General features: G+C 41.9%; 4 protein-coding genes and 1 pseudogene across 4 annotated transcripts; 2 read left to right on the plus strand and 3 right to left on the minus strand.

Annotated features, from left to right (window-relative positions):
* LOC133712783 (receptor protein kinase TMK1-like) overlaps positions 1–27,743 on the minus strand; it is a 138,741-nt pseudogene that overhangs the window by 46,387 nt on the left and 64,611 nt on the right.
* Positions 654–5,467, minus strand: LOC133712796 (protein POLLEN DEFECTIVE IN GUIDANCE 1). Its single transcript, XM_062138907.1, has 11 exons — positions 4,754–5,467; positions 4,516–4,667; positions 4,320–4,423; positions 4,073–4,161; positions 3,818–3,891; positions 3,174–3,324; positions 2,927–3,094; positions 2,676–2,773; positions 2,444–2,566; positions 1,648–1,716; positions 654–1,219 (listed from the first exon to the last, which is right to left on the minus strand). Exons 1-11 carry the CDS (start codon positions 5,325–5,327, stop codon positions 1,013–1,015), a joined length of 1,809 nt encoding a protein of 602 aa, XP_061994891.1. The 5' UTR covers positions 5,328–5,467; the 3' UTR covers positions 654–1,012.
* On the minus strand, positions 9,904–11,812 carry LOC133712786 (probable clathrin assembly protein At4g32285). The gene has a single exon (XM_062138896.1). The coding sequence runs from the start codon at positions 11,727–11,729 to the stop codon at positions 10,374–10,376; it is 1,356 nt and encodes a 451-aa protein (XP_061994880.1). The 5' UTR covers positions 11,730–11,812; the 3' UTR covers positions 9,904–10,373.
* Positions 17,091–19,748, plus strand: LOC133712788 (uncharacterized). Its single transcript, XM_062138899.1, has 6 exons — positions 17,091–17,214; positions 17,310–17,492; positions 17,740–17,905; positions 18,188–18,375; positions 18,666–18,819; positions 19,102–19,748. The coding sequence occupies exons 1-6, from the start codon at positions 17,095–17,097 to the stop codon at positions 19,287–19,289; spliced, it is 999 nt and encodes a 332-aa protein (XP_061994883.1). The 5' UTR covers positions 17,091–17,094; the 3' UTR covers positions 19,290–19,748.
* On the plus strand, positions 20,688–27,655 carry LOC133712793 (uncharacterized protein At4g28440-like). The gene is made up of 4 exons (XM_062138903.1): positions 20,688–20,804; positions 26,114–26,207; positions 26,490–26,677; positions 27,048–27,655. The coding sequence occupies exons 1-4, from the start codon at positions 20,739–20,741 to the stop codon at positions 27,294–27,296; spliced, it is 597 nt and encodes a 198-aa protein (XP_061994887.1). The 5' UTR covers positions 20,688–20,738; the 3' UTR covers positions 27,297–27,655.

The following is a 27,743-nucleotide window of genomic DNA, read 5'->3' on the forward strand; positions in this document are numbered from 1 at the left end:
AAAGTCACGTGATCCATGTATATCTGTCATGAAAGGGAGTTATAACAAATCTTTATATTATCTTATGAATTACTCAAACCAACAGAGGACAAAAAACAATGTGCAATTCACTTACTTTGAAGTACACAAAATTGAATCAATCGGGTGCACAACAATTTCTTTAGCACGGGAAAGGTTCGATAGTCCAATTTTCAATCAAAATCCATGTGCCCATGGGTTCTTTAGCAAGGCTTCTGCTTTGCACAAATCGTGTACAAATCGAATCTCATTTCATTTTTACATCCAATTAGCGAGGTTCCCACATTTCATTTACGTGCCCAAGAGAAATATTGCTCGTTAGCAGAAAAAATAATTTGTTGTTCTTTCCTTTAAAAAAAAGAGAAAAAAAAAAATTATTTGTAGTAATAGTCCCACTAAAAAAATGGGGAGGTAAAAAATAAACAAAGACATAAGAGAAAAAACTGGCAAAGAATAAGGTTTGTTTCTGGTTTCTTACCGAATCGATTCTGCTACGTCGTGTTTTCACGAATTTTGTACAAACCGTAACCATCTTGTTTAAGTCAGGAATAGATTTTGCAGCATCTAGGCCCAATCGGTCCGCGCAGCCTCACTAGGCCAGAATCTCCCCATTCAACCACGTAACCGTGACATCCTTGTTTCTTAATGATGGTTGATCGTTATGTTATATAAATGGAAGAAGCATAATGAAACTACATTTGTTATACACATTGGAGTTCTGAATTATCAGGTAACCCTTTTTGTATCAAAATTGGATAATTAAACTATAAGACCACATCATGTTTTAGCCAAAATGAGATACTAGAAAATGCGTTTCTCTAGCTTATGCTGTCCTAAACGCTATCTATGCAGTGCACCCCTCTGTTGGTCTAACTCATAATTCCAGCACCTCAATTTTCAACTTGTTGGTTGAGGTTCCTTGAGCAGAATTCTTCGGCTGTGAGCGAAGCTGGACCTGGTATGTGTAAAAGAAATGTGCTTCCCTTCTTTGAAATTAATCATAATGTAGATGATGTTTCCTCTTTCTGCACCTATTAACGTACCAACTGGCATGTTTCTGGAGGCCCATGCCTACCAACACCTTGAGGCTTGTCAGCATAACATAGTTCATTGCAAAGAGGACAAGAATCCAAAAGAGTTTCCATGGTAAGGGACTGCATGGAAGGTGCGCAGCATATACTGGAGTAAGCACTCGGATGACCTAAAACGAAGAGGACAATACCGATAAGATTGATTGTATAAATACTAACAATTAATAGTCACAACAGTTCAAGAAAACTCCATTTCAGGAGCTTGTTCACAATTCTCATCAAGATATATTGCATACAGTGATTGCCTTCTTAATTTTCAGCACAGTTAAAATCTTATATCAGATCCGAACACGGGATCTTGTCAGCAAGTAGAGAACTTTTCACATGAAATATAGCATTTCCAAGTTGAATAATTGTGTGTTGATTTTTAAATGCAAGGCAAAGGCCATATTGACTCATAAGCCCTGTTTTGTTCTATGAGTAACAATGTTCTGCCTTATCAATACAGATATACAGATAGATGTTACCAACCATATAAAGTTAGCAATGTCTTGAAACAATGAAATCAAAGTGAAGAAAAGTAATACAAGTAGCTTACCACACAGGCTGGTGCTAGGGGAATAAATGTGAGATTTTTCTTTGCGTTCTCTGGTTGTATATTTAAAGTCTAAGGACAAGAAAACAAAGGGTCAGTTTTTTAAAACACAAATATCCAAAGGGAAGATAGTACTTGTGGTACTATGTAGTAATGATCTTCATCAATATGTTTATATATGGTTCACTGTGCAGCAACAAAACATTCTCAAGAGTCAAGACACATATATGTGCATGCATGGACATATGTATGTGTATTTGCTATCAATGGAAGTGCTGTGGACCTAAAGTACTTCCACCCAGACAGAGATTGGGTAGCCCCAAAGATGTGGAAAGTATCTATACTTAACTGAAATTTTTGTATTGATCATAAAGCCACCCAAATCCAAACCACATCAAACCTTATCCTCAACCCCCACATTCCTACCAAGGAGGATGCATATCTAAAATCAACCATGAAACTTATTTGTGAAGCACAAGAACCTACTAGAATCAAATATAAAAACGATAAGACATTTATTGGACATTAATAGCCAAATCATTTGTACTTCCTTGGCATACAAAACTTGGACTGTTCTATGCTTTCAAGGTAAGTCAGTTTACATCCAAACTACACCTGGACGAAGCATATACTACTGCAGTGTCACACCGCAGACTAATCAACTCTATGTCAGTACAAGTTCATGCCTTATTCCTCTGCACTCATTGGTTTATTATCTAGACATACTAAATTTTGCTGAACTGATCTAAACTCAAGATATAATATTAGAAAGCTATCCACACTTTGAACAAAACAGTACCTGCTTGCATAGGTCTTCAAGAAACTCAGAGTATGCAATGGGCTTTATGTCATTGAACTTAGCAATGAACGAGTGCTTTACGATATCAATAATCATTTCACAGACGAATACCACACCAGCGTTCTGCAGTACCCAAATGTTAAAACAGTTTCCCATCAAGTGTTTCCTGTGATAGAATAATTTTTTCTTTCTAAAAGAATAACTTCCAACATAAGTGTTTGGAGAAACTTACAAAAAGAAAACTTTCAAACCAGGGACCCTCAGCCTCCAGAATGTTTTGAGCTAGGATGAATATAATAAATGCAGAAATGTGGAATCTCTCCACTGAATCTGGTCACAAGCAAAAAATAAAATAAAATCAAAGAGGATTTAAGACCATCTGAAAAGACTATAAGACTAATCTAATTTAATTCATAGGACACAGAACCACATCTAGTTTAATTGATATAGAGGCTATAAGCCAATAATAAGAAGCAAACTCACCAAAGTATACCAGGCTATGAATGTTTTCCTTACTATATCGCTTGAACACGTTGCTTTTTATCTCGGCAAAGTTATTGGACACCAACAAAGCGAACAAGGCATTATTGTGAGCAACAATGCAGGTTGACAAAGTAATCGCCTGAGCTAAGAGGATAAACGAATGAATAAGTACGTAGAGTCAAGGATCCCAATGACATTGAAGGTAAAATAATAGAACAAAAATCATAAATTTTCAAAGTAAGGATATTTGAGGCAGTCACGGCTAAAGCTTGGTCGCAAGTAAATCTCCAAATCCAGAATCTCATGTTTTCTGTTGGACAGCTAGCAAGTCCGTCTGCCGAATTAAATAGAGTTTGCAATACATCTCCATTAAAACTTTGACATAGTTTGTCAAATATCTGCATGGAGGGGCAAGAATCAGTAACATGAGTGTCAGCCAAAACACTGTAACAAAGTAGTGCAATCACAACATATCAAACTGATGGACTGATACTAGAGCATCCACCCATTGTCTGTTCATCATAAGTGAACCATTCTAACATGAATGAGTAAGATATGTAGAATATTACAATAAGCCAGACTTTTGACACTTGATTATGATAATAACCTTTCACTAGTCGGTGTAAAAATTGTTTTTGATAGAGTTTTGTTTCTTCATCTATTTTCCTCTTTTTAAGTCTGAATTGCAAAGTATAGAAAAAGTAACTGTTTATAGACACTGGTGCCAACAGCAATGCTTCAAAATGAATATTTGAGTTATATTTTACTTCTGCCTCAGGCCTTCTGCCTTCTAAAAGGGTCTAGTATACATATTTATATATTTCTGAAGAGGAAAAAGAATTCAACAAGGGTATAACATAAATTAGATCATAGGTTCAAAATCTCAACTACCTCCAAGACATTGTACACCACATACAATTTGATTGTTCCTTGACCACGAATCATGTGATATATTAAGCTGATATCTGAAACAACCCAATGAATAGATAAAAAGACCAGTTAGTACAGTGATCCAACTGGTGTTCTAATTGATGGGAATTGGGATCACACTCTAATAATTCCGGCAAACTGGCTTTAGTTAGATGCTACATGAATATTTAACACAAGTATTTTTGGAAAAAGCACATTTTTTAAGTTCTTCCTAACCTGTTTGCTCCAAAAGAATGACACCACAAGCCATTATCGTAAAACACCCAAAATCAGACAGCTCTGCTGCAGATGGCCTCTTAAACTGCCTGCCACAAGTATGGTTAGGTTTTGTTGTAAAATTTCACAATTGTTGTCATTTAACGACAAAAAAGGCCCAAGGGCAGAGTGACAACTGAATTCATAACGGTGGTTCGAGCTGGAAAGCACCCAATTTTGATCAAAACACTAAAGCAAGAAAACTAACCTTGTTTGCACAAGCCTCCAAAGGGTCATCAAAAGTCTTGTTGGCATGATAGTCAACAGCGAGAGAAACGAATCAAGACACACGAAAAAGCCAACATCTATCAGCTGCAACAAAACTTTAGCCATTGATCACACTCTGAAATCAAAGCTTCATACACACTTTAAATTTCAAATGGGGTCATAGCTGCTGAGATTACCAATTCACATCTCCAAGGTAAGCGAAAGATAGTATCATAAACCCTCTCTCTTTCTTTCTCATTTCCAAGGGTTGTTGTGCTCCTTAATGAATTCCCATTAGACATTTCTTCCATGAAGTACTTCAGTGGAGACTTGTCCACTGAAAACATATCTGACCCCCCAAAAAAAAAAAAAAATCGATGAATTGTTATGAATCGAAATTGAAAATGCACACATTGCATGAGTAAGAAGACTCACAATTCGGATCTTCGGCCATGACCCGCTGCCAATCTAACGACTCGGCGCTCTGCAATTTCGCAACCAAATTACCATTCGGCTTGGCCACCGGAGCCGCCGCGGCCTCGACTCCACTCTCCTCCTTTGCATTGGCCTCACCTTCTAAAGCAACGGACGGCGTCGTTTCGCCCACAACTCCTCCTCCGGCGCCGGCATTGACAGTCCTCTGCCTCAATTCGGGCGCGCCAAAATTATTCTGAAACTCCGGGTCGCTGACGACCTCCGTCGTGACGGAGCACAGCACCGTCTGGCTATAATTGAATTCCAATCCGTTAATCACGTCGTTCTTAACGGCGTCGTCCTCCGCGGCGGTGGGGCTCTCCGGTATGGAGCAGTTCGCGACGGTCCTCTTCTTCTTCTTGCGTTTTCTTCGCGCGGCGGCGGGCTTGTGATCGTCGGAGGCGTCGTGGCTCGATCGGATTGGATCTGAGTTGGATCGGTAGAAGAGTCCGGCTTCTTCTTCTTCTTCGGGGGAGCTGTTCCTGCTCAGAATCTCGAACGAGAGCTTCCGGCCGCCCGATCTCAACGCCGCCATGAACACTTGTTTGTTCGGAGCTTAAAGGCTTCGCCTAGCTTTACCGGAATCGGAGATTCATATCGTGAATTTGAGTGAAGGAAAAGAATGAATGAATGACACTGGTTTTCTTCTATGATTGGCTTTGTCAATAGTCCTCTCTTCTGGCCCCTTTGACACTGCAACACACTATACTATACAATCAAACGACGCGTCGCATGGTATATGCTATTAAGCTATTGGTTAATTAATTAATTTTGGGCCTTGTTGTTCCCAAGTGATTTGTGATCCATTTAATTATGACCAATATTATTGGATTGGACCATAAATCCAATGTTTCAAATGGAAATCAATTTTCTATATGCTTCTACAAATCAAAAATTGGTGATGAGTGTTGAGTGAAAGAAAATTGTTTATGAGGTGAAGGCTAGGTTAGTTTAATTATGTGTTAGAAGAATCAACTTCATTTCTAAATAATTTGCTTGTATAAGCGACGTAATTTATATGATTTCTTATAAGCTTCAATTCACCTCGATTTTTAGTGTAAATAAAAGAACAAAGACCATCAATGACAATCTTACATTGGATTGTTAATCATTATCTTATAGTATATACTGAGTTAATCTTTTCTAAGAATATTTCTAGAGTTTCTTCATCCACAATAATTTGGGATTATGTTTAATATTTCCATACTGAATATGTGACCATAAGTCCACAGTGTCTATCTTCAGCCATTATTGGACTTTTAAGTAGTTTTATTCCTTGATTGGCAGCCCAACATATTTTGGATTGGGTGAGCATTAGTCCAATGCCAAAAAGTACAAGATAACACACACCTATTAACAAAAGTTGTGTGTAAAATAGAAAAATATGACGGGCCGCCACCAAAGACCATATTGTTATTGTATTTATTATAGTAATAGACATTCTAGTCGTCGCTAAGGAAAAATATAGTGGGCTTTTTAGGTTCCGTGATATCCACCGTCCCTTCCAACATCTTAGCCACCTTCCCCATCGACGGCCTCATCTCCGGCCGGTCCTGAAGGCACCACATTGCCGTCTTCACCATTCGGTTCACCGTATCAAAATGCGCCTTGCTATCGTAACAATGCATGATCCGACGGTCGAGAATGTCCTCCACGTTCATCTCCTTAAACACCTTATCAAACGCCCACCTCGGAAAATACCAATCCTCGCTCTCTATCATCGACCCTTGGATCTCGTTATTCCGGACCCCACTCACAAGCTCCAACAGCACCATTCCGAAGCTGTACACGTCAGCCTTGGGTGTGATCGGGTCCATCTTGACCCACTCAGGCGCCATGTACCCACGGGTCCCCTGCATCCGCGATATGCTCACCATGTCCTCCTTCTTCTTCAGCTTCGCCAACCCGAAGTCCGATATTTTCGGGCAAAAGTCGTCGCCGAGAAGTATATTTTCCGGCTTAATATCACAATGCAAAACCCATTCGAGACACTCCTCGTGCAAATAAGCAATTGATCTCGCCACTCCCAGCGAAATTCGGTACCTTATTCCCCAATCAAGAATCGGCTTCTCTGCATCTGCCACCGGGGCTCCATTTTCCGAGTCCTGATCCGTAGACAAAACCCGACCCGGTTGGAAAAGGTACTTGTCCAGGGACCCATTTGGAACATACTCATAGACTAGTATTCTCTGACCTTTCTCCGCGCAGAAGCCCCACAACCTGACCAAATTGAGGTGGTGCATCCTTGCAATAATTGTCACCTCCGCCCAAAACTCGGCGTCGCCGCCGGCCACGTGTTTCAAACACTTGACCGCCACCACCCTCTGATCCGTCAGCTCTCCTCTGTAAACATCCCCAAACCCACCTCTCCCGATCAGATTCGAGAAGTCTTTGGTGGCTGCTTTCAGCTCGGCGTACGAAAACCGCTTGGGCCCGCCGGCCGGAAGAAACTCAAGCCCAAGCGTCCGAGCCATGTCTCTGTACTTTATGTACTTCTTGATAAAAGCCCAGAAGAACAGCACCCCAGAAATCAACTCAGCAGCAAACAGAGTACATATAATAATTATGTTCCTGGTGGTTGCGTTCGACTCTTGCGGCGGCAGAGGGAGGCTAATCTGCACCGGACACGTCGTCTCCAGCAGCTCCGTCATGCCTGTGAAATTGGTCTGATCCTTTTCGGCTCCGTCCACCCGGAGAAACATAGCGGTTTCGGTTCCCGGCGACCAGTACCCGTACAGCAACCGATCCAGCTGCAGCACACAGTAGCCTTTGCCGTCGTATTTGAACATGAATCCCTCACAGTTAGCTCTACTCAGACATCTTGACTCGCATATGCTGAAGTTAGTTGCGGGCCAATTCGTCTGGTTTGACCCGCCGGTGAAGTTGACATAATCAAGCTTCAGAAATTTGGTATTTTTGGAAAGGGGAATTTTCCTCTGACATCCTTGGTCTTCAATGGCTCCATTTGGTACTGGTTGAAACCCAGGCGGGCAGTCGCAGTGATAACTGGAGCTAGTACCGTCGCTGACGCAAATGGCGTTGGGTCCGCACGTGCCGTGGACCTGACAGAGCTCGTAGCCGGATTGCCAGACAACTGTCCAGCCCGCAATACTCGGATCGAGGCTGTAAATGCGGAGGTTGCCGTCGTTGTCGAGGGTGAGTCTGCGTGAGCGGTTGAGCCCGAAGTCCGAGACGATGAACGACTTGCCGTTTGCCTGCGTCATCTTGCCGTCGAAGTCGAGGTTCTCGAAGGCGTCTTTCAGGTCCTGGTACCGTTCGGTGAGGTTGAAGACGAGCTGAGTCGAGTTGGTGAACCGGAACTTGCCGTTTTTGGAGACGAGCGTGATGTTTCCTTCCATGGATTGGTTTGGTAATACGGTGTCGGTCGGGAAGGCGAAGCTTTCCCAAGTACCGTAGATTAAGTTACCGTCGTTTCGGAGCTTGAGTTGGGTGGTGTTTCGAGCGGCGGAGGTGGTTCCTGGCAAGAGGTTTTGACCGGAGGAGGAGTTGGAGAGGCGGAGGGCGCCGGTGGAGGTGATGGAGAGAGTAGCGGAGGGGCCCAGCGGGGGGTTGGTGGACCAGACGACGTTTGGGGCGGAGGTGTTGCGGAACCAGATGGAGAAGTTGAAGAGGTTTGGGGAAGAGGGGAGGTGGAGGAAGCCGGCGGCGAAGTGGGAGTTGGGGGAGAGGAGGGTGAGGTTGACGAGTGGGGTCCATGGGGAGTTGGAGACGGAGAAGGAGGAGAGGGTTTGTTGGGCGGAGGAGGGTGGCGGGTTTGAGATGGTGAAGATGAAGAGGAGGAGGAAGAGGAAGAAGGTAGACATGGTTTTGGGGATTGAGTAGAATCTGGAGATGGTAGGCAGATTTGGTTTTGTATATCAACTCGGGATGGTGAGGCTGATACGATCGCATTGTTTGGTGGTGATTTTTATTTTTTAATGGCGGCCAACCCGGGTTTGAATGACTAGTCTGGGGTCGACTTTTCAAGTCTTCTGTTGACTTGGAACCTGAGCTGAACAGAGAGGAATGGCGGGAGGCCCCTCCCCGCCAGAATCAGAGGGGCCCAGATTCTTGGATGAATGATGAATCCATATTTATGTGTGGCGTAAAGCTTTCGGGGTGCCACGCAGTGCCTTGTTGGCTGGGCAAAATGAAGCAAGAGGACAAAGAGAGCAGAAGCCCTAGTTGCCACTAGTATAGTCCTAACAGAAAAGGATTGAAAAGGATGACACTGCGAAGGGGGGAATAGACATGGATGAAGTCTTGCTGATTTGGGGGACGAACAGTACCAAGTTTCCAAGACCACATATTATTAGAGAATATTGTCCAAGACCACATATATAGCAACCGGATATGGTGGTATCACTAATCACTGGTATGGCTCCCAAATTTTCCATACCATCAATTAGGCGGCCATACGAAAATCCATTGCCCGTTGGATCACAAATGCATAAGTTGTTTTTCATTCTTTTCGGCTTCATCTTCTCATAAAAAGGTTTCGAAAAATCAAGTCAAAGGTGGTTCTAAATTATGTTGGATCGATGGCGTCAATGGTGATACACAAGTCTATTAGCATGTCAAATTTATTGTGAGAGACGTGTCTTTTAGAAAAGCTAATTAATTGTTTAGTTGATGCCATTGCAAATATGAACATGAAGTCGATGTTGCAGTTTGGAATTACTTTCGTTGCTAATGCTCTTCATTTAGGTTTAAGATGTAGTTCTCTTTTGTTTTCCTTTCTTTACAAAAAAGAAGATAGGCACATCTAGCTGGATGTCATCTTTCATTCGCAATTGAAGGGTAAAATTTCTCTCGTGCAATTTTCCACATTCCCACACTGGCGTGAAAGACACTTCAAACTGAGCGATATAAGTCGGAAATAGGGAAAACAAAAAAAAACCACCTTCAAGACTAGAGGTCGGATTGAACTTGATTGGATGTAGGTCTGAACTTAATTTGAATAATAGCTGTCTAGATTGTGAGTAGAAATATTGAAGTCAATGGAAGGTGCTCCACATTCTCAAGACTTTGTGCAACCCGGCTGGCGGCATCCTTTTCAATTCTCTATTCTGTTTTCCCATCATAGTCGAGTGAGGCGAATGAAAGAGCACTTAACAAACATCAACTACATTTAACAAATAGGAAAGTAGAAAGCTACAGAAGATTTAAAAAGTAGTAGTATTTCATTCTTTCATCTAGGCCTAAATATATGATTTACACAAACCGACAAATCACAGCAAGTCTTGCCTTGGATCATGAGTTCTACAAAGTAGTTCCATTGAAAACAAAGTTAAATTGATAATACCAAAGAAAGAAAGTTGAAGATCTAATTGATTGAATATGCAGAACTTTTGAGGCACCCTATGAACTCTGTTTGGATCATTTTCCTCCTGAATAATCACACAAAAAGTAATTAATGAGGGCCTATACAACACTAGGAAAAAATGAAGTAAATAATATTTCAATGTAATTCCTAACATGATCTAATTAAATTGTAGCCCTCAATGGCTAATTTATTCCATAACTTTTCCATGCCATGCCATGAATATGAGATTGATACTCCTTGCACTGTTCAGCTAAGCTAGATTAAGGAAGGAATGGCGTTGTTGGTGGTAACAAATCCATGGTGATAGAAAGGATTAACGACGTTCGGATTGTACAAGCACAACATATTGTTTTGTTGATAAGAAGGTGAGACATTGATGGAAGCTTCCAGAATGCTCTCCCAGCTCTCCTCCACTTCTTCAAACTGAATCAACATCTTCTCCTCCGCATCTTTCCCAAACAGAATTAAGGCCTTTTCGTTCTCGTGATCCCCACCGAACTGAATCAATGGTTTCTCCCATTTTGTACTAACAAGAATGCTGTCGTCCTCCGTTACAGTTTCACTAGAGCACTCCACCAAAGAAGAGGATGACGATGAGGTCGGCGTGGAAGAGGACTGATCTGTCAACTGCCACATTCCATGGAGGAAGTTCTCTAGAGCATGGATTTGAATATGTGGGATTCGATCGATAAATGGATACTCATATGCACCACACAATCCCATTGCCTTACACCAGTCGTAGAATTCACAAAGGTCATTTGCTTGCACTGCTGCCTTCTTGTAAATCCCAAAAGCTGATATGCAATTCCGATAAGGCATCTGAAAGAGGCTATCAAGAACCATAACAATTTCCCTTCTAAAGATTGTGTAAAACACAAAGCTGTCTCGAATGAGAAGTTTCATGGCCATTTGGACCAAGAAGCTTTTAGCTGCCGGCCCAGTTGGCCGGCAGTCCATGACTCGATCAGTTAGGCTTTGTAGCTGCGGCAACATTTCAAGCATTCGACTAATTTCTTCCATTTTGGTTGATAAGCTCTGAAATTGCGGTTCATCATCTTCTTCCTCTTGTTCATCTTCTCCTTCTCCTTCTTCTCCTTCCTCTTGATATTGTTTTTGTGGTTCTTCGGGTGCCTCGTTATCCAAGCAAAAGCAATGAAGAGCTTCGTCGAGGAGCTGAGCATAGGATCTGACAAAGGCTGTGTAGTCTGCTGAAGCCGAGGAGGAATCGTCACGGAAGCGACAGTCGTTGAGGGACAGCAAGCCAATGGAACGTGTCCAAAGGAGCTCACTCCGAAACGCACTGTCGTCGGGGACTGCACGGAGCAGACGGTGGAGGAGGATCAAGCACTTGAGTGCAACTCTCCAGCATCGAGTCTTGCCGAAGCGGCGAGAGAAGCTGAGTGAGAAGTCACTCAGGGTGGATGGAGAGATGGAGAAGATTTTCAAGAGTTCTTGAATGTACTTTTCCGGCAACGGTAAGTCATCCGGAGCTGTTGCTTTTATGATGATGAACTCCACGTTGCAGAACCCTCCAACCGTGGCGATCTTGGCGTAGCTCACGGAGCTGTGCTCTTTTAGAGCGGTGAAGACTTGCCGGAATCGCCTCTGCATTTTCGAGAGACAGAGGCGCAGAAGAAGAAGAGTAGTAGAACTAGTATGATGTGTCTAGGGACTCTAGGCAAATGAAGTGGGATGAGTTTCTTAGTTGCTTTAAGTGTATACAATGACAATGTAGTGGCTTTGATAAGATCGAAGCTACAACTGCACAAAGTCTGTAACTACAAGAAAACTAAGTACAATATTGATGAATCAGTCAACAAGAAGGAGGCTAGCTATTGCCAATCAATTTGTTAAGGAGGCTACTAGCTAATGAGGACAGATGTATATGAGTCTAATCAGATAAATATATACAAATGGGTTCATTGGTTTCATCGTTCTTTGGTTAAAGTACTGCACAAAATTCTTCTCAAGAGCATTTGGAAACATTTAGGTGCCAAAGCACTTGGCTTATTGTGGTTTTTTTTTTTTTCCTTCATGAAACTTGGTTTATTGTGGTTGTCTCGGGGAGATAAGTCACAGTTCACAAAATATCAAATCCACAGTTCACATTCGGAATTGATCCTGATATTTTGGATCTGCAACCCTAACCCTAAATATATACATACTGCAAAGTTAAGACTCTACGCAGTATATCACAATTGCACTGTTGGCTAGGAATAGGTAACTATTCTAAACCTTCAGTTTCGATATTAAGAAACTTACCCTCAACAGTTCTTCATCTCAGCATATATTCACCAAATAATGGTTTGTATTTTATCTCTTGTGATAACACAATGGATGATCGTCGGGGGTTGGCAGGATTGGCAAGGTCCGTACTTAAGTGGAATTCCCACTCAAGTTTGAGCCCCAAGAATTTCAAAAAGTTCCTATTAGTACGTAACCGGGTTAGCACTTGTACAGTCATTATCAGGGAATACACGATGGACCTATATGTACATGTCCGTACATGTCCACCAATATGCTAACGAGCATTTCACTTGTCCAAAAGCGGCCATCACAGTGGATGGCTGCGGGCTTTTCAAGATGGGAAGCCTTAGGACGAGCGGGGTCTATCCACTCCCATAATCTACATGTTGTCAGCTGCTGGATTAGACGTTGGACTCTTACATCACGGACCTTGGTGGTTGTTCAAAGGAGCCTTAATTGAGCAGAGGCTGCTCTAACCTAAACTTTTCATGATAATAAAAAAAAAAAATAATAATAATAATAATAATGGATTGCCAATGAACTATACTACTATAGCCTCAGATGATACAGTTACAGTGACATCGCAAAAACAATTGATTAACTAAAACCCTGATGATCTAGGGCTAGCTAGCTTGCCTCCTAATAACATGTACGGTTATAATCGAAATATGTGTTTATTCAAAAAAAAAAAAAATCGAAATATGTGCAGAAGGTGAAATCCAACGCAAGGTGAATTTCTTATAAATCGTCCATCATTCTCAGCCAATATTGACGTGTGGCTGAGCAAAATCGGGTTAGTTTTTGGGTTTCAACAATTTGGTCTAGATTTTACATCAGGGTTTTGAACAGATCAGTTGTAAGCTTTTTCAAAATCTGCGACGGATGACTAGGGTTTTTTCATAGTCAGATGTATCTTGCTACTTCCTCTCTCTCTTTACAAGGCCTCTTGGCAGAGTTTGTTTCAGTTCTCTGTACGTTATGCAAGTTGGGACACGCGCTTGCAAAAATAGCAGCCCAGTTCTGATCTAGGGTTTATCATGGCTGCGGTCTCTCCGCAGCGCACATCTACCATGGGCGAACCCCAGGCAATCTGCCCATGGGGTTTTCTCGGTGGCCTCTCTCCTCGATCTGCCTTCTTGATCAGACCTAAAGCTGCCTTCTTCATGGTGTACATGCTGAAATCTCTACTCTAGGGCCTTCGGAGGATAGGTTTAACCGTGAGGATGCTGCGCAAGCACTCTTTTAGGCAGAGCTTTCATTGCAACATAAACTACTTTGAGATAATTAAGTCTCGTGTGAGATGGCTCAAAGACGATGATAGCAATACATTTGTTCATAACTTGGTGAGGGGGTCTGCTGATCAAATAAATCCATCACTTCTCTTTATGATGGGAGAGCTACTTTGCATGATCATGACTCCATTGCCAGTTACGTTGTGCAACACTATACGAACATGTTTACTAGAGATCAAGGCATCATTGATACGGGTCTTGTGGAAAGGACCGTCCCACTCCTAGTCACGGCTAGGAATGGGCAAACGGGGGCGGGGGCAGGGTACCCGCGGGTTTTCCCCTCGTTTGTCAAGCAGGGGCGGGGGCGGGGTTTCCCATTACCTATGCGGGTCCGCCCCAATTTTTATTATTATTATTATTATTTCAACAAGGGCATTTTTATAATTTTTCTTATTCTAAAAAAAACAAAAAACCTATACACGGGGTGTTTTTCTTTCCCACCTTCAAGTCTTCAAGTCTTGAACGAGACGAGCCGCCATGGCTGGACGTGTTGTGCAGCCAAAAGGCCGTCCGTGAGGATCCGACAGTTGTAATAACCGAGATTTTTGGTATTAATTCTTGTTTGGAGTAAATTTTATAAAGTCTCAGTTGTTACGAAATGTAGTTTCGATATATTGGCGTAAATGGGTTTTGATCCGTGAGGATCCGACCGTTGGATCATCGTATAATGGTGAAAAGACGATTCAAAAGGTGATCCATGAGGATCCAATCGTTGGATCATCGTATAATGGTGAAAAGACGATTCAAAAGGTGATCCATGAGGATCCGATCGTTGGATCATCATATAATTTTGTGAGGAATATTCTAAAGGCGATCCGGGACGATCCAACCGTTGGATCTTCATATAATTTTGAGAGGATGATCCTAACGGTGATCCGTGAGGATCCGACCGTTGGATTATCGTATAAATTGGTAAATATGATCCTCTAGGCAATCCGTGAGGATCCGACTGTTGGATCATCGTATAAGATGGTAAAGATGATCCTCTAGGCGATCCGTGAGGATTCGGCCGTTGGATCGTTGTATAATTTTGTGAGGGTGATTCTAAAGGCGATCCGGGAAGATCCAACCGTTGGATCTTCGTATAATTTTGAGAGGATGATCCTAAGGGCGATCCGTGAGGATCCAACCGTTGGATCGTCGTATAATTGTAATTTGTGAATTGTATGCTAAGTTGAGATCGTATGTGATTAGGTGCTTGACGGAATTGCATTGACCCATCATTTGTGATTTTGTGATCGTATGCTATTTTGAAATTTTCTATTTTCTATCTTTAGAAAATAGAAAATTTCAAAATAGAAAAACAAAAAAGTTCATATAGAGAAAATGGCAAATGCAGGTGCGGGGGCGGGGCGGGGAATCCCCCATTTGAAAATATCCCCAGATGGGGAACGGGGGCACGGGGGAAATTTGGGGCAGGGGCGGGGCTGGGGGGCGCGGGGATGGGGGAATCCCCTGTTTGCCCATTCCCAGTCACGGCAGTAGATAATGAGGCTCTTATTGCAATTCCTACGGATGAGGAGATTGGGTTAGCAGTTCAATCCATGGATGGCACCAACTCCCGGGGCCAGGACGGGTTTGGTGGCGAATTCTTTAAGTTCTACTGGGATGTGATTAATATAGATGTGATTAATGCAGTTCGCAACTTCTTTGAAACAGGGATCATAATTCCCCATTTCAACTCCAATCTTTTAACTCTAATACTGAAAGTTCTTGAAGTAGAGGAATTTCAGACTACCGTCCGATTACTCTAGCAAATTTCTCCTTCAAAATTATTACTAAAATAATGGCTGATCGTCTGGGTCCTGTTGCTTCAAGGGTTGTCTCGAGCAATCAGAGTGCTTGCATCAGGGGAAGATCGATTGTCGATCCTATAATTCTAACATCTGAATGCATGAATCTCCTTGACCATCGATGTAAACAAGGAAACATTGCCATTAAATTTGATATTGCAAAGGCATTTGATACGATTGATTGGCAATTTCTCTTGCGAGGTCTTGAGCTTTTGGTTTTGGTCTAGTTTTTGTGAGGTGGGTGCATTGTATTCTTCAGTCTACACATCTATCCATACTAGTTAATAGTTAGTCTTGTGGTTTCTTTTCTTGTTTACGGGGAGTGCGTTAGGGCGACCCTTTATCACCGATTCTTTTTTTGCCTTGCGGAAGAGGTGTTAAGCAAGGGCCTGCCTTTGCTTGTCTCTCAAAATGAGTTGGATTGTATTGCAGCTCCTGGTGCGTGTACTCCTCCTTCACATGTCCTATTTGCCGATGATGTGATGGTTTTTATGCAGGCTAGCTCGGAGGGCGTTCATGCCATAACACAATTCATGAATGAGTATGCAGCTAATTCGGGCCAAGTTGTGAACAAAAACAAGTCTATACTGTTTTTAGGGGCTTCAAAACATTGGATACAATTATTAATTGATCGAATCCTATTTATGAGATTTTAATACTTTGAAACACCATGAAGCATGATTTAAGTTTTATGTCGTGTCTTTTTTCTAAGTTAATTTGGCCATGTCACTAACCCCCATTGAAATGAAATTGCCTAAAAAGAACAAAAAAAAAAAGAAATGAAAAACGTTAGCCGTCATTCCATTTCCGGCCGCTTGGGCATAATGGAACGGTTAGTGTTTGTTAGTTATATAACGTGGGTCCGGCTGGTGACGTGGTCAAAAAGAGCAAGAAATGTGTGAAATATGCGCACGTGAGCTGGCAAGCTAGATGTATCTCTCTACTCCTATTGGTTGAGGGCGTGTGCTTCAAACCAGAAGTTGCATATTACTACGATTACGATCACAGTGAACACCAGAAAACTCTCCCTTCAATCTGGACATACATAAAACCTTCCTCATTTCCAAAGCCAAATCCGAAAAATCCAGCTTCTTCTTCTTCCTCAGTTTCTCTCTCTCTCTCATTCCTTCTTCTTCTTCTTCTTCTGGTCATAACCAAACCCAAACAGAAAAACCGACGTCCTCCCTTAACCCAATTCTTCTTGTTCTTCTTCTTCTTGAAACCCATTTACTTCCTTCAACCCAAACCCTAGCTCCCTCACCCTTGAAACCCTCAAAACAGCAAACCCATCAAGAACCCTAGCTCCAATTAATCTCTCCCTCCTGCATTTCTCCATTGTCGACCTTTCGTCAAGAAACTCCAAGAAGCCCAGACTAGCCGGAAGTCCAAGAAACCCCAAGACCCTTGCCGTCGACGATCATGGCGCAGCAGCCACCCATAGGGCCACCAAAGCGTCCGGTATGTATTAATTACCTCAACTTTGGGTGGTTGGTTTTACTTTCAGTACGTACGTCTTTGACAGTTAGTTAATTGTTTTAACCCGGTTTTCGTTTTGACCCGGCCCAGGACCAGGCCCAGAACAAGAAGGGCCATTCTTCCGATTGGGTCTCCGGGACAGATCCCTCAGACGCGTCGCGAAGATGGATGGGAGTAGGCCCATTCGATGTTTGCTCCTACATCAACCAAATCCCAAGCGGGGGGAGCTTCTTCACCAACCAGGTCCAACTTCATGATGTGGGTGCGAACACTCCGCGAAACGACGACGTAAAGCTTCTTTTTTAGGGTTTTTCGATCTCTTTAATTTTGGGGGTTATTTCTCGTGTCATCCTTACATTTTGCTTTGCTTGTGATTCTTGCAGCAGATTGGAAATGCTCATGGAGGTGTTGCTGCTACAAACCCAATTCAAGCATCGTTTGGAAATGCTCATGGCGGAGGCTCCGGCGCTACAAACCCAATTCAAGCATCGTTTGGAAATGCTCATGGCGGAGGCTCCGGCGCTACCAACCCAATTCAAGCATCGTTTGGAAATGCCAACAAAGATGTAAGCTTTTCAATTTACGATTGATTCTAAAATTGGGGTTACTTGCACTTTCTTTCTGGTTCTGATCTCTCATGCGTCTGTTGATTGATTAGTGTTTTACATTTTTGATGGGGCGCATGTGAAAAATGCCAGAATGAGATAAACTGTGTTGTTTTGTTTGATTTAACACATTTAGGCTAAACTGTGTTGTTTTATTTGATTTAACACATTTAGGCTTACATTCATGACCTGTTTGTGAAAATGCCAGAATGAGATGCGTGATGCCACAAAGGTTGAAAAGCTCCGCCCAGACATGTCGGATGTCACTCTCACTGTAAAGGTTGTTAGTACTAAGATAGTAGGTATGCCATTTGCTGACTGCTTGGTTGGCGATGAAACTGGAATGATAATCTTCAGAGCTACAATCGATCAAGGTGAGTCAGAGATCATGACTTTACTTTGATCTAGTTTGAATTCCCCTTATGTTTTATAGTTTACGTTTCTTCTCTAGTTTCCATATATTGTGAGGTTTTGACTGTTAAATTGCACTTTAGTTGAGGTTCTGAATTGGGCTGATCAGCCATAATGTATTGTCTCTGAATTGCATCTTTAAATGGCTCTAGCATTGAACTGGTTTTATGGTTTTGCATCGGAAGGCTGCTGCTTTATATGTAATGTGGTTACATAGTTTTAATTCCCTGTGATGTACTGTGCAGTGGACTTGATGAAAGAGGGTTTGACTGTAACTCTGCAAAATGCCAAAGTTGACATGTTCAATGATTCAATGAGGCTTGTTGTCGACGAAAGTGGCAGTGTTCAAGTTGCTGAGCCTGCCGGTTTTACTGTGAAGGAAGATAGCAACCTCTCACTCATTCAAGCATCGATTGGAAATGTCAACAAAGACGTAAGTTTTTCAATTTACGATTCTAAAATTGGTGTTTGCTCTTCTTGTTTTGTTTGGAATATCTCTATTCTGGGTGTAATCGATGGTACGTACATTGGAAATGCCATGTGTGAGTTACTTGCACTTTCTTTCTGGTTCTGATCTCTCATGCGTCTGTTGATTAGTGTTTTACATTTTTGATGGGATGTGAAAATGCCAAAATGAGATATGCCTGATCTAATAAACTGTGTTGATTTATTTGATTTAACACATTTAGGCTTACATTCATGACCTGTTTGTGAAAATGCCAGAATGCCATAAAGGTTGAAAAGCTCCGCCCAGACATGTCAGATGTCACTCTCACTGTAAAGGTTGTTAGTACTAAGATAGTAGGTATGCAATTTGCTGACTACTTGGTTGGCGATGAAACTGGAATGATAGTCTTCAGAGCTACAAACGATCAAGGTGAGTCAGAGATCATGACTTTACTTTGATCTAGTTTGAATTCCCCTTATGTTTTATAGTTTATGTTTCTTCTCTAGTTTTCATATATTGTGAGGTTTTGACTGTTAAATTGCACTTTAGTTGAGGTTCTGAGTTGGGCTGATCAGCCATAATGTATTGTCTGAGAATTGCATCTTTAAATGGCTCTAGCATTGATCTGGTTTTACTGTTTTGCATCGGAACACTGCTGCATTATATGTAATGTAGTCACATAGTTTTAATTCCCTGTGATGTACTGTGCAGTGGACTTGATGAAAGAGGGTTTGACTGTAACTCTGCAAAATGCCAAAGTTGACATGTTCGAAGATTCAATGAGGCTTGTTGTCGACGAAAGTGGCAGTGTTCAAGTTGCTGAGCCTGCCTGTTTTACTGTGAAGGAAGATAACAACCTCTCACTCATTGAATTTGAATGTGTCCAGGTTTATACATGAGGCATCAAATCTCCAAAAATGTTCTCGAAAATGCACTCTTAGGAAGAAGAAATCTTGAAGCTAGTACCACCCAAGTCGTTTCCTTACCTGTGTGCAGCTGATAGTCTATGACCTTTGGTTGTACTGCCAAAATAGATGTTGATGGCTGTGAGTCCTTGAAGATAAGGAAGCTGGCTGCTTTATCTTGTTTACTATCTGATTTGTAAATCTTTGGGAATTATCAAATGTCCCTAAGAATTTTGCTGTGTTACTTCACTTCAAATTTCTTATGCTGTGAAGTGTTGAACTCCTTGCATTGTTTGTAGTCTTAGGAATTAACTTCTACCCCAAACCCTAGTGGTGCTTATTCTGGGTAGTTAAGCAGAGATCAAGTGTAAATGTCAGTTGGTGACTCAAATCCATGTATTTGGCTTACTTGTTTGGATTTCCTAGCAGGTTTCAACAAGTCTTTATTTCTTATGTCATTGTGCTTGTAATGCTCAAGTCACCTGCTCCTCATTCTTATGTTCTTCGTGTTTCTGGAAGCAGTTAGAGTCCCAGCACATGTATTACATTAAACGAGTAATGCTATGCCTTTCAGCATTAGGTGGATCACACACTAAATTTGTCATTAGCTGTACACAAACGTATTAGAGTATCAGAATGGGAGCTTAAGGTTCTTAATACATCGACTGCTTCTATAGTTCTATGTTTAAATATGGGATACTTGAACATCCTAAATCCTCCAGTCTTCTCCATCCAATTCTAGTAGCATAAACGTGCTGCTGCACATGAAAACCTTTGTTTCGGGCACCATCATCTTAGCCCTTTTCCGTTTCAGGTGTTTAGATGTGACTCTATGTCGACGTGCTAGGAAGAAGTAAAACCAATCTAATTTCAGACTAGCACCAAAGAATGGTGATTTATTCTCAATATGGAATTTTGATGGGAAAATTCATATCAGGATATCATCGAAGCAACAGAGGATTTTAATATCAGGTACTGTATTGGAACCGGAACTTTGGTAGTGTTTACAAAGCACGGCTACCAAGCGGCAAAGTAGTTGCCTTGAAGAAGCTTCACCATTGGGAAGCTGAGGAGCGAGCTCTGTTCAAAAGTTTCAGAAATGAAGCAACAATGTTATCGGAAGTCAGACATTGAAACAGTGTGAAGCTTCATGGTTTTTGTTTGCTCAAAAGTTGTATGTTCTTGGTCTATGAATACAAGGAAAAAGGAAGCTTATTTAGTGTTCTAAGCAACGATATTGAAGCTGCAGAATTGGATTGGATCAAGAGAGTACATATCACATGCATTATAATACATGCATCAAAACTGCACTATACCAGTCATTCACGGAAATGTAACAAGCAGCAATATTCTTCACAACTCTGAGATGGTGGCTTCTTTATCCGACCTTGGCACAGCCCGACCCTTATATTCATGACCTGTTTGTGAAAATGCCAGAATGAGATGCGTGATGCCACAAAGGTTGAAAAGCTCCGCCCAGACACGTCGGATGTCACTCTCACTGTAAAGGTTGTGTTGGGCCATCCCTCCTTAATTGGAGGAAGAAGAACGTGGGAGGCAAAGAAAGAAAGCAAGACAAAGAAAGTGGAAGAGCATGCGGCAGACAAAAGGGAAAAGCATGCTGCAGGAAACATGGAAGGTGAAAGCAAAAAGAGAAAAGGTGAAAGTGAAAGGAAATGAATAGTGACTGTTCCTTTCACACCTCTTTTTTGTTTATAAAGAGCTGGAGAGAAAGAGAAGGAACGGCAGAAGTTCACAAAATCCTCTTATCGGCCAGCTTGTGTAGAGAGAGTAAAGGCAGTGAGTCCAAACTGCAGATAGAGAGAAAAACATCTTCATCCAAGTAGAGAGTGAAGAGTGTTTTACTACATGTTGAGAGTGTAGTTGTTGTTAGGTAGAAAAACAAGTGTGAGAGAGAGTTTCCTTCAAGTAGTGTTCTTGAAGTTGTGTATCTCTTGTACCCACATTATCATAGTGGAAGTTCTTGTTGTTGCTACCCCGTGGACGTAGGCATTTTGCTGAACCACGTTATATCTGGTGTTCACTTTCCTTTTACTCGTTTTATTTCTTTGCATATTATCCTGTTGTGGTTGGAGTTGTTATTTCCATTCTATTAATTTTCCCAACAGTGGTATCAAAGCTCTTGGTTCGTGAGGTGTTAGAATGGAAAGTTCACGGAGTACCATGATCCGACTCAACCACTCTAATTGGATTACATGGAAGCCGAGAATGGAGGATATTCTCCATTGCAAAGATTTGCATGAGCCAATAGTAGGAGAGGAGGCCAAGCCGGAAGGAACTTCAGTTCCGACTTGGACGAAGATGAACCGCAAAGCCATCGCTCATATCCGCGAATGGGTGGATGACAGTGTATTCCACCATGTGTCTAATGAAACCAATGCACGTGAATTATGGCTGAAGTTGACGTCCTTGTTCGAGAAGAAGACTGCTGCCAAGAAAGCATTTCTAATCAAGGAGCTTGTAAACATGAAGTACAAAGATGGTGTTAGAGTGACCGAGCACCTCAACAACTTCCAAAGTTCAATCAATCAATTGGCCACGATGGACATGAAGATTGATGATGAGTTGCAAGCCTTGTTGCTATTGGGATCATTGCCGGACAATTGGGAGACCTTTGTTGTAACTGTAAGTAATTCTGCTCCAGATGGTGTATTGTCTATGGATAATGTTAAAAATAACATGTTGAATGAAGAAACCAGAAGAAAAGCTTCAAGCTCGGACAATAGCCAAGTCTTTGTGACGGAGTATAGAGGAAGGAGCAAAAGCAGGGGACCCAAAGGCCATGGAAGGAGTGTGAGCAGATCCAGAACAAGATTCAATGGAAAATGCCATCATTGTGGTATTTTTGGCCACATGAAGAGGAATTGCAACAAGTTGAAGAAGGATCCGAAGGAGAGTCGAGATGGCAATACACATCAACCGAACGATGACACGAGAAACACTGCAGCTTCCGTGTCTCAAGATGAATGTGAGTTCCTTTGTCTTGAAGGTGAATGCTTACATGTTGATGATTGTTCCGGTGTTGCATGGGTCGTTGATTCTGGAGCCTCTTTTCATGCTACTCCACACTTGGAGTACTTCACTACATACCAAGGCGGTGACTTTGGGACGGTGAAGATGGGCAACGATGGTTACTCCAAGATTTCAGGAATTGGAGATATTTGTTTTGAGACCGATTTGGGCAACAAGCTTATGTTAAAAGATGTTAGACATGTTCCGGGTCTACGTCTCAATTTGATGTCAACCGGTGTGCTTGACCGACAAGGGTTTCATCATCATGGAGGTGATCAAAAGTGGAGGCTTACCAAGGGATCATTGGTGGTTGCTAGAGGGAAGATGTGTTGCACCCTCTATAAGACATATGGCAAAATATGCAAAGGAGAATTGAATGTTGCAGACGACTCTTCTCCAAGTTTATGGCACAAGCGACTAGGTCATATGAGTGAGAAGGGATTGCAAGTTTTGGCAAAGAAGTCTCTAATTCCCTTTGCCAAAGGTACCTCACTTGACTCTTGTGATTATTGTTTATTTGGTAAACAACATAAAGTTAGTTTCACAAGAACATTTACAAGAAAAGAAAATGTATTAGACCTAGTACACTCAGATGTATGTGGCCCCATGGAAGTTGAATCAGTAGGTCATAATAAATATTTTGTCACTTATATTGATGATGCTTCACGAAAGGTTTGGGTTTATTTGTTGAAATCAAAAGACCAGGTGTTTCAAACCTTTAAGGAGTTTCATGCCATGGTGGAGCGGGAGACAGGAAGAACCCTCAAATGTATCCGTAGTGACAATGGCGGAGAATACACTTCAAACGAGTTCAGAGATTATTGTTCGAAGCATGGCATCAAACACGTGAAGACAATTCCTGGCACCCCACAACATAATGGTGTAGCAGAGAGGATGAACCGCACCATTCTAGAAAAAGTGAGAAGCATGCTGAAGACGGCCAACCTGGCAAAGAAGTTTTGGGGCGAAGCAGTGACAACCGCATGTTACCTTATTAACCGAACACCATGTGTACCGTTGGGCTTGGAGACTCCCGAAGGCGTATGGACCGGTAGAAGCGCTTCATATTCCCACTTGAGGGTGTTTGGGTGCAAAGCATTTGCACATGTGCCAAAGGAGCAAAGATCAAAGCTGGATGACAAGGCCATGCCGTGTATCTTTCTTGGATATGGCAATGAAGAGATGGGCTACCGGTTGTGGAATCCAAAGACCAAGAAATTATTCAGAAGCAGAGATGTGGTGTTCCATGAAGGTCAAACCATTGCGGATTTTGACAAAAATGAAGTAGAACATGCAGACCAGCTCACCTACGATTCATCACCGCTTCAAGAAGAACCTAGTGACAAAGCTCAAGATATGGTAAATGAAGATGTTCCTGATATGGCGGAAGCAGAAGCAGCAGAACCTGAAGATAATGATCAGGGGGAGCCAAATCAGGGGGAGCAGCTAGAAAATGCCCAAGTACCAGTTCGAAGATCCAACAGAGAGCCAAAGCCAAATACCAAGTATCATTCTTCACAATATATATTGGTGACTAGTGATGGAGATAATCCATATTCCAGATACATTCTGTTGACCAATGATGGAGAGCCTGAATGCTTTGAGGAGGCAAAGACTCATGCAGACTGTGATAAATGGATGTTGGCGATGAAGTCTGAAATGGAGTCCTTATTGAAGAATGACACCTACGAATTGGTGGAGCTTCCTAAAGGCAGAAAATCACTCAAAAATAAATGGGTGTTTAAGTTGAAGAGAGACGAGAATGAACAGTTGACAAAGTTCAAGGCTCGCTTGGTAGTGAAAGGTTTTGGGCAGAAGGAAGGAATAGATTTTGATGAGATCTTCTCACCAGTTGTCAAGATGACTTCTATCAGAATTATTTTGGGCATGGCAGCTAGCATGGATCTTGAGGTGGAGCAGCTAGATGTGAAAACGGCATTTCTTCATGGTGATTTGGAAGAAGAAATATACATGGAGCAACCAGAAGGTTTCGAGGTCGAGGGAAAGGAGCACATGGTTTGCAAGTTGAAGAAAAGTCTATACGGGCTTAAGCAAGCACCAAGGCAATGGTACAAGAAATTTGACTCATTCATGGTGGGTCATGGATACAAGAGAACTGATGCAGATCCATGTGTGTATCTCCAGCGGTTTACTGGAGGTAACTTCATTATTTTGTTGCTCTATGTTGATGATATGTTAATAGTGGGCAAAGATGTTTCTATGATTCGCAAATTGAAAGCAGATTTATCAAAGTCATTTGATATGAAAGACTTAGGGCCAGCTAAGCAGATTTTGGGCATGGAGATTACTCGTGACAGGCAGGCGAAGAAATTGTGGCTGTCACAAGAGAGGTATGTTGAACGGGTGCTTGAAAGGTTCAACATGAAAGAAGCTAAGTCAGTAAGCTCACCTCTAGGTAATCATTTCAAGTTAAGCAGATTATTATGTCCAACCACACAAGTAGAGAAAGACAAGATGGCAGGTATCCCTTACTCATCAGCTGTTGGTAGTCTTATGTATGCCATGGTATGCACTCGCCCTGATATTGCACATGCAGTTGGTGTTGTTAGTAGATATCTTTCTAATCCTGGCAGAGAGCATTGGGAAGCTGTCAAGTGGATACTCAAATATTTGAGGGGCACCTCAAAGTTGTGTTTATGTCTTGGTGGATCAGAACCAATCTTGGAAGGTTTTACAGATGCAGATTTGGCAGGAGACCTTGATAATCGAAAGTCCACTTCTGCATACTTATTTACATTTTCTGGGGGAGCTGTGTCATGGCAGTCCAAATTACAGAAGTGTGTTGCCTTATCCACCACAGAATCAGAGTACTTAGCAGCAAATGAAGCTGGCAAGGAAATGATATGGCTGCAAAGGTTCGTTCAAGAGTTGGGTGTGAAGCAGGAAAATTATGTGGTACATTGTGATAGTCAAAGTGCTATTCACTTGAGCAAAAATTCAATGTATCACCCTCGCACTAAGCACATTGATCATCGGTATCATTGGATCCGAGATGCAGTGTCAAAGAAGTTTTTCCAGTTAAGGAAAATCCACACCAACAAGAACATTTCAGATATGTTGACCAAAGTTGTTCAACAGCAAAAGTTTGAGTTTTGCAGAAGCGCGTCAGGACTGACGCATCCCTCCATCTAAGTCGGGAGGGGGAGATTGTTGGGCCATCCCTCCTTAATTGGAGGAAGAAGAACGTGGGAGGCAAAGAAAGAAAGCAAGACAAAGAAAGTGGAAGAGCATGCGGCAGACAAAAGGGAAAAGCATGCTGCAGGAAACATGGAAGGTGAAAGCAAAAAGAGAAAAGGTGAAAGTGAAAGGAAATGAATAGTGACTGTTCCTTTCACACCTCTTTTTTGTTTATAAAGAGCTGGAGAGAAAGAGAAGGAACGGCAGAAGTTCACAAAATCCTCTTATCGGCCAGCTTGTGTAGAGAGAGTAAAGGCAGTGAGTCCAAACTGCAGATAGAGAGAAAAACATCTTCATCCAAGTAGAGAGTGAAGAGTGTTTTACTACATGTTGAGAGTGTAGTTGTTGTTAGGTAGAAAAACAAGTGTGAGAGAGAGTTTCCTTCAAGTAGTGTTCTTGAAGTTGTGTATCTCTTGTACCCACATTATCATAGTGGAAGTTCTTGTTGTTGCTACCCCGTGGACGTAGGCATTTTGCTGAACCACGTTATATCTGGTGTTCACTTTCCTTTTACTCGTTTTATTTCTTTGCATATTATCCTGTTGTGGTTGGAGTTGTTATTTCCATTCTATTAATTTTCCCAACAGGTTGTTAGTACTAAGATAGTAGGTATGCAATTTGCTGACTGCTTGGTTGGCGATGAAACTGGAGTGATAGTCTTCAGAGCTACAAACGATCAAGGTGAGTCAGAGATCATGACTTTACTTTGATCTAGTTTGAATTCCCCTTATGTTTTATAGTTTACGTTTCTTCTCTAGTTTTCATATATTGTGACCTTTTGACTGTTAAATTGCACTTTAGTTGTGGTTCTGAATTGGGCCGATCAGCCATAATGTATTGTCTCAGAATTGCATCTTTAAATGGCTCTAGCATTGATCTGGTTTTACCGTTTTGCATCGGAAGGCTGCTGCATTATATGTAATGTAGTTACATAGTTTTAATTCCCTGTGATGAACTGTGCAGTGGACTTGATGAAAGAGGGTTTGACTGTAACTCTGCAAAATGCCAAAGTTGACATGTTCAATGACTCAATGAGGCTTGTTGTCGACGAAAGTGGCAGTGTTCAAGTTGCTGAGCCTGCCGGTTTTACTGTGAAGGAAGATAGCAACCTCTCACTCATTCAAGCATCGATTGGAAATGTCAACAAAGACGTAAGCTTTTCAATTTACGATTCTAAAATTGGTGTTTGCTCTTCTTGTTTTGTTTGGAATATCTCTATTCTGGGTGTAATCGATGGTACGTACATTGGAAATGCCATGTGTGAGTTACTTGCACTTTCTTTCTGGTTCTGATCTCTCATGCGTCTGTTGATTAGTGTTTTACATTTTTGATGGGATGTGAAAATGCCAAAATGAGATATGCCTGATCTAATAAACTGTGTTGATTTATTTGATTTAACACATTTAGGCTTAGAGCTCATGATCTGTTAGACAAAATGCCAGAATGAGATGTGTGATGATTCTTTCTGTAAATTAGTTCTTCAAACAGTGGAGCTCCTTCTGATGATTGTGGGTGATGCAGCAAAAACAGGAGGGGCCACGTGAACTGGAGGTGTACGAGCAGGGTATGCCCAAGACTGAGCTTTGCTTGAATTGGCAGGACTCTGGTTACTGCCGTTGCAAAGACCACTGCAAATTTGCTCACGGCATGGAGGAGCTGCGCCCGGTGAATCGCCACCCGCTCTACAAGACCAAGGTCTGCCAATATTGGCTTGCCGGTGAGCCCTGTGGATTCGGCCATCGCTGCCATTTTCGCCACACACTCACTTGAGGAGGAAAGAAGCTGGTGACAATAATAAACCCAGCAGGCCAATCAGGTAGAATATAATGAAGGAGATTTAGTAATAAAAGAGAGAGTTGAGGTTTAGTAATGTTCAAATATATAGTGAGAATAATTAGTATGTTACATGCTCTGGCAATAGTCCAGAAGATGGAGATGAGATAAGGTTCCCAGAGATAGCGATCTCTTGCTTCTTTTGTACGTAGATAAGATGTTTCCGTAGGTAGATGAGATGTTTGGTGATGTCAAAGCAAGCTACCAACCAAGAAGAAACTCTCTTTGGTTGATCCATGTTAATATGTTTTCTGTTTGGACTTGTTATTCAAATGAATTCTCTCATTTTGGTTTCACTTCTCCCGTAATTACTTGGTGGTTTTGGGTTGGTTTGCAAAGTGCAAACTGAATGCTTCTTTTCTAAAGTAAGTTGTATGTGGGCTT

This window comes from Rosa rugosa, chromosome 5, assembly GCF_958449725.1.
Source record: "Rosa rugosa chromosome 5, drRosRugo1.1, whole genome shotgun sequence".
Taxonomy (NCBI): Eukaryota; Viridiplantae; Streptophyta; class Magnoliopsida; order Rosales; family Rosaceae; genus Rosa; species Rosa rugosa.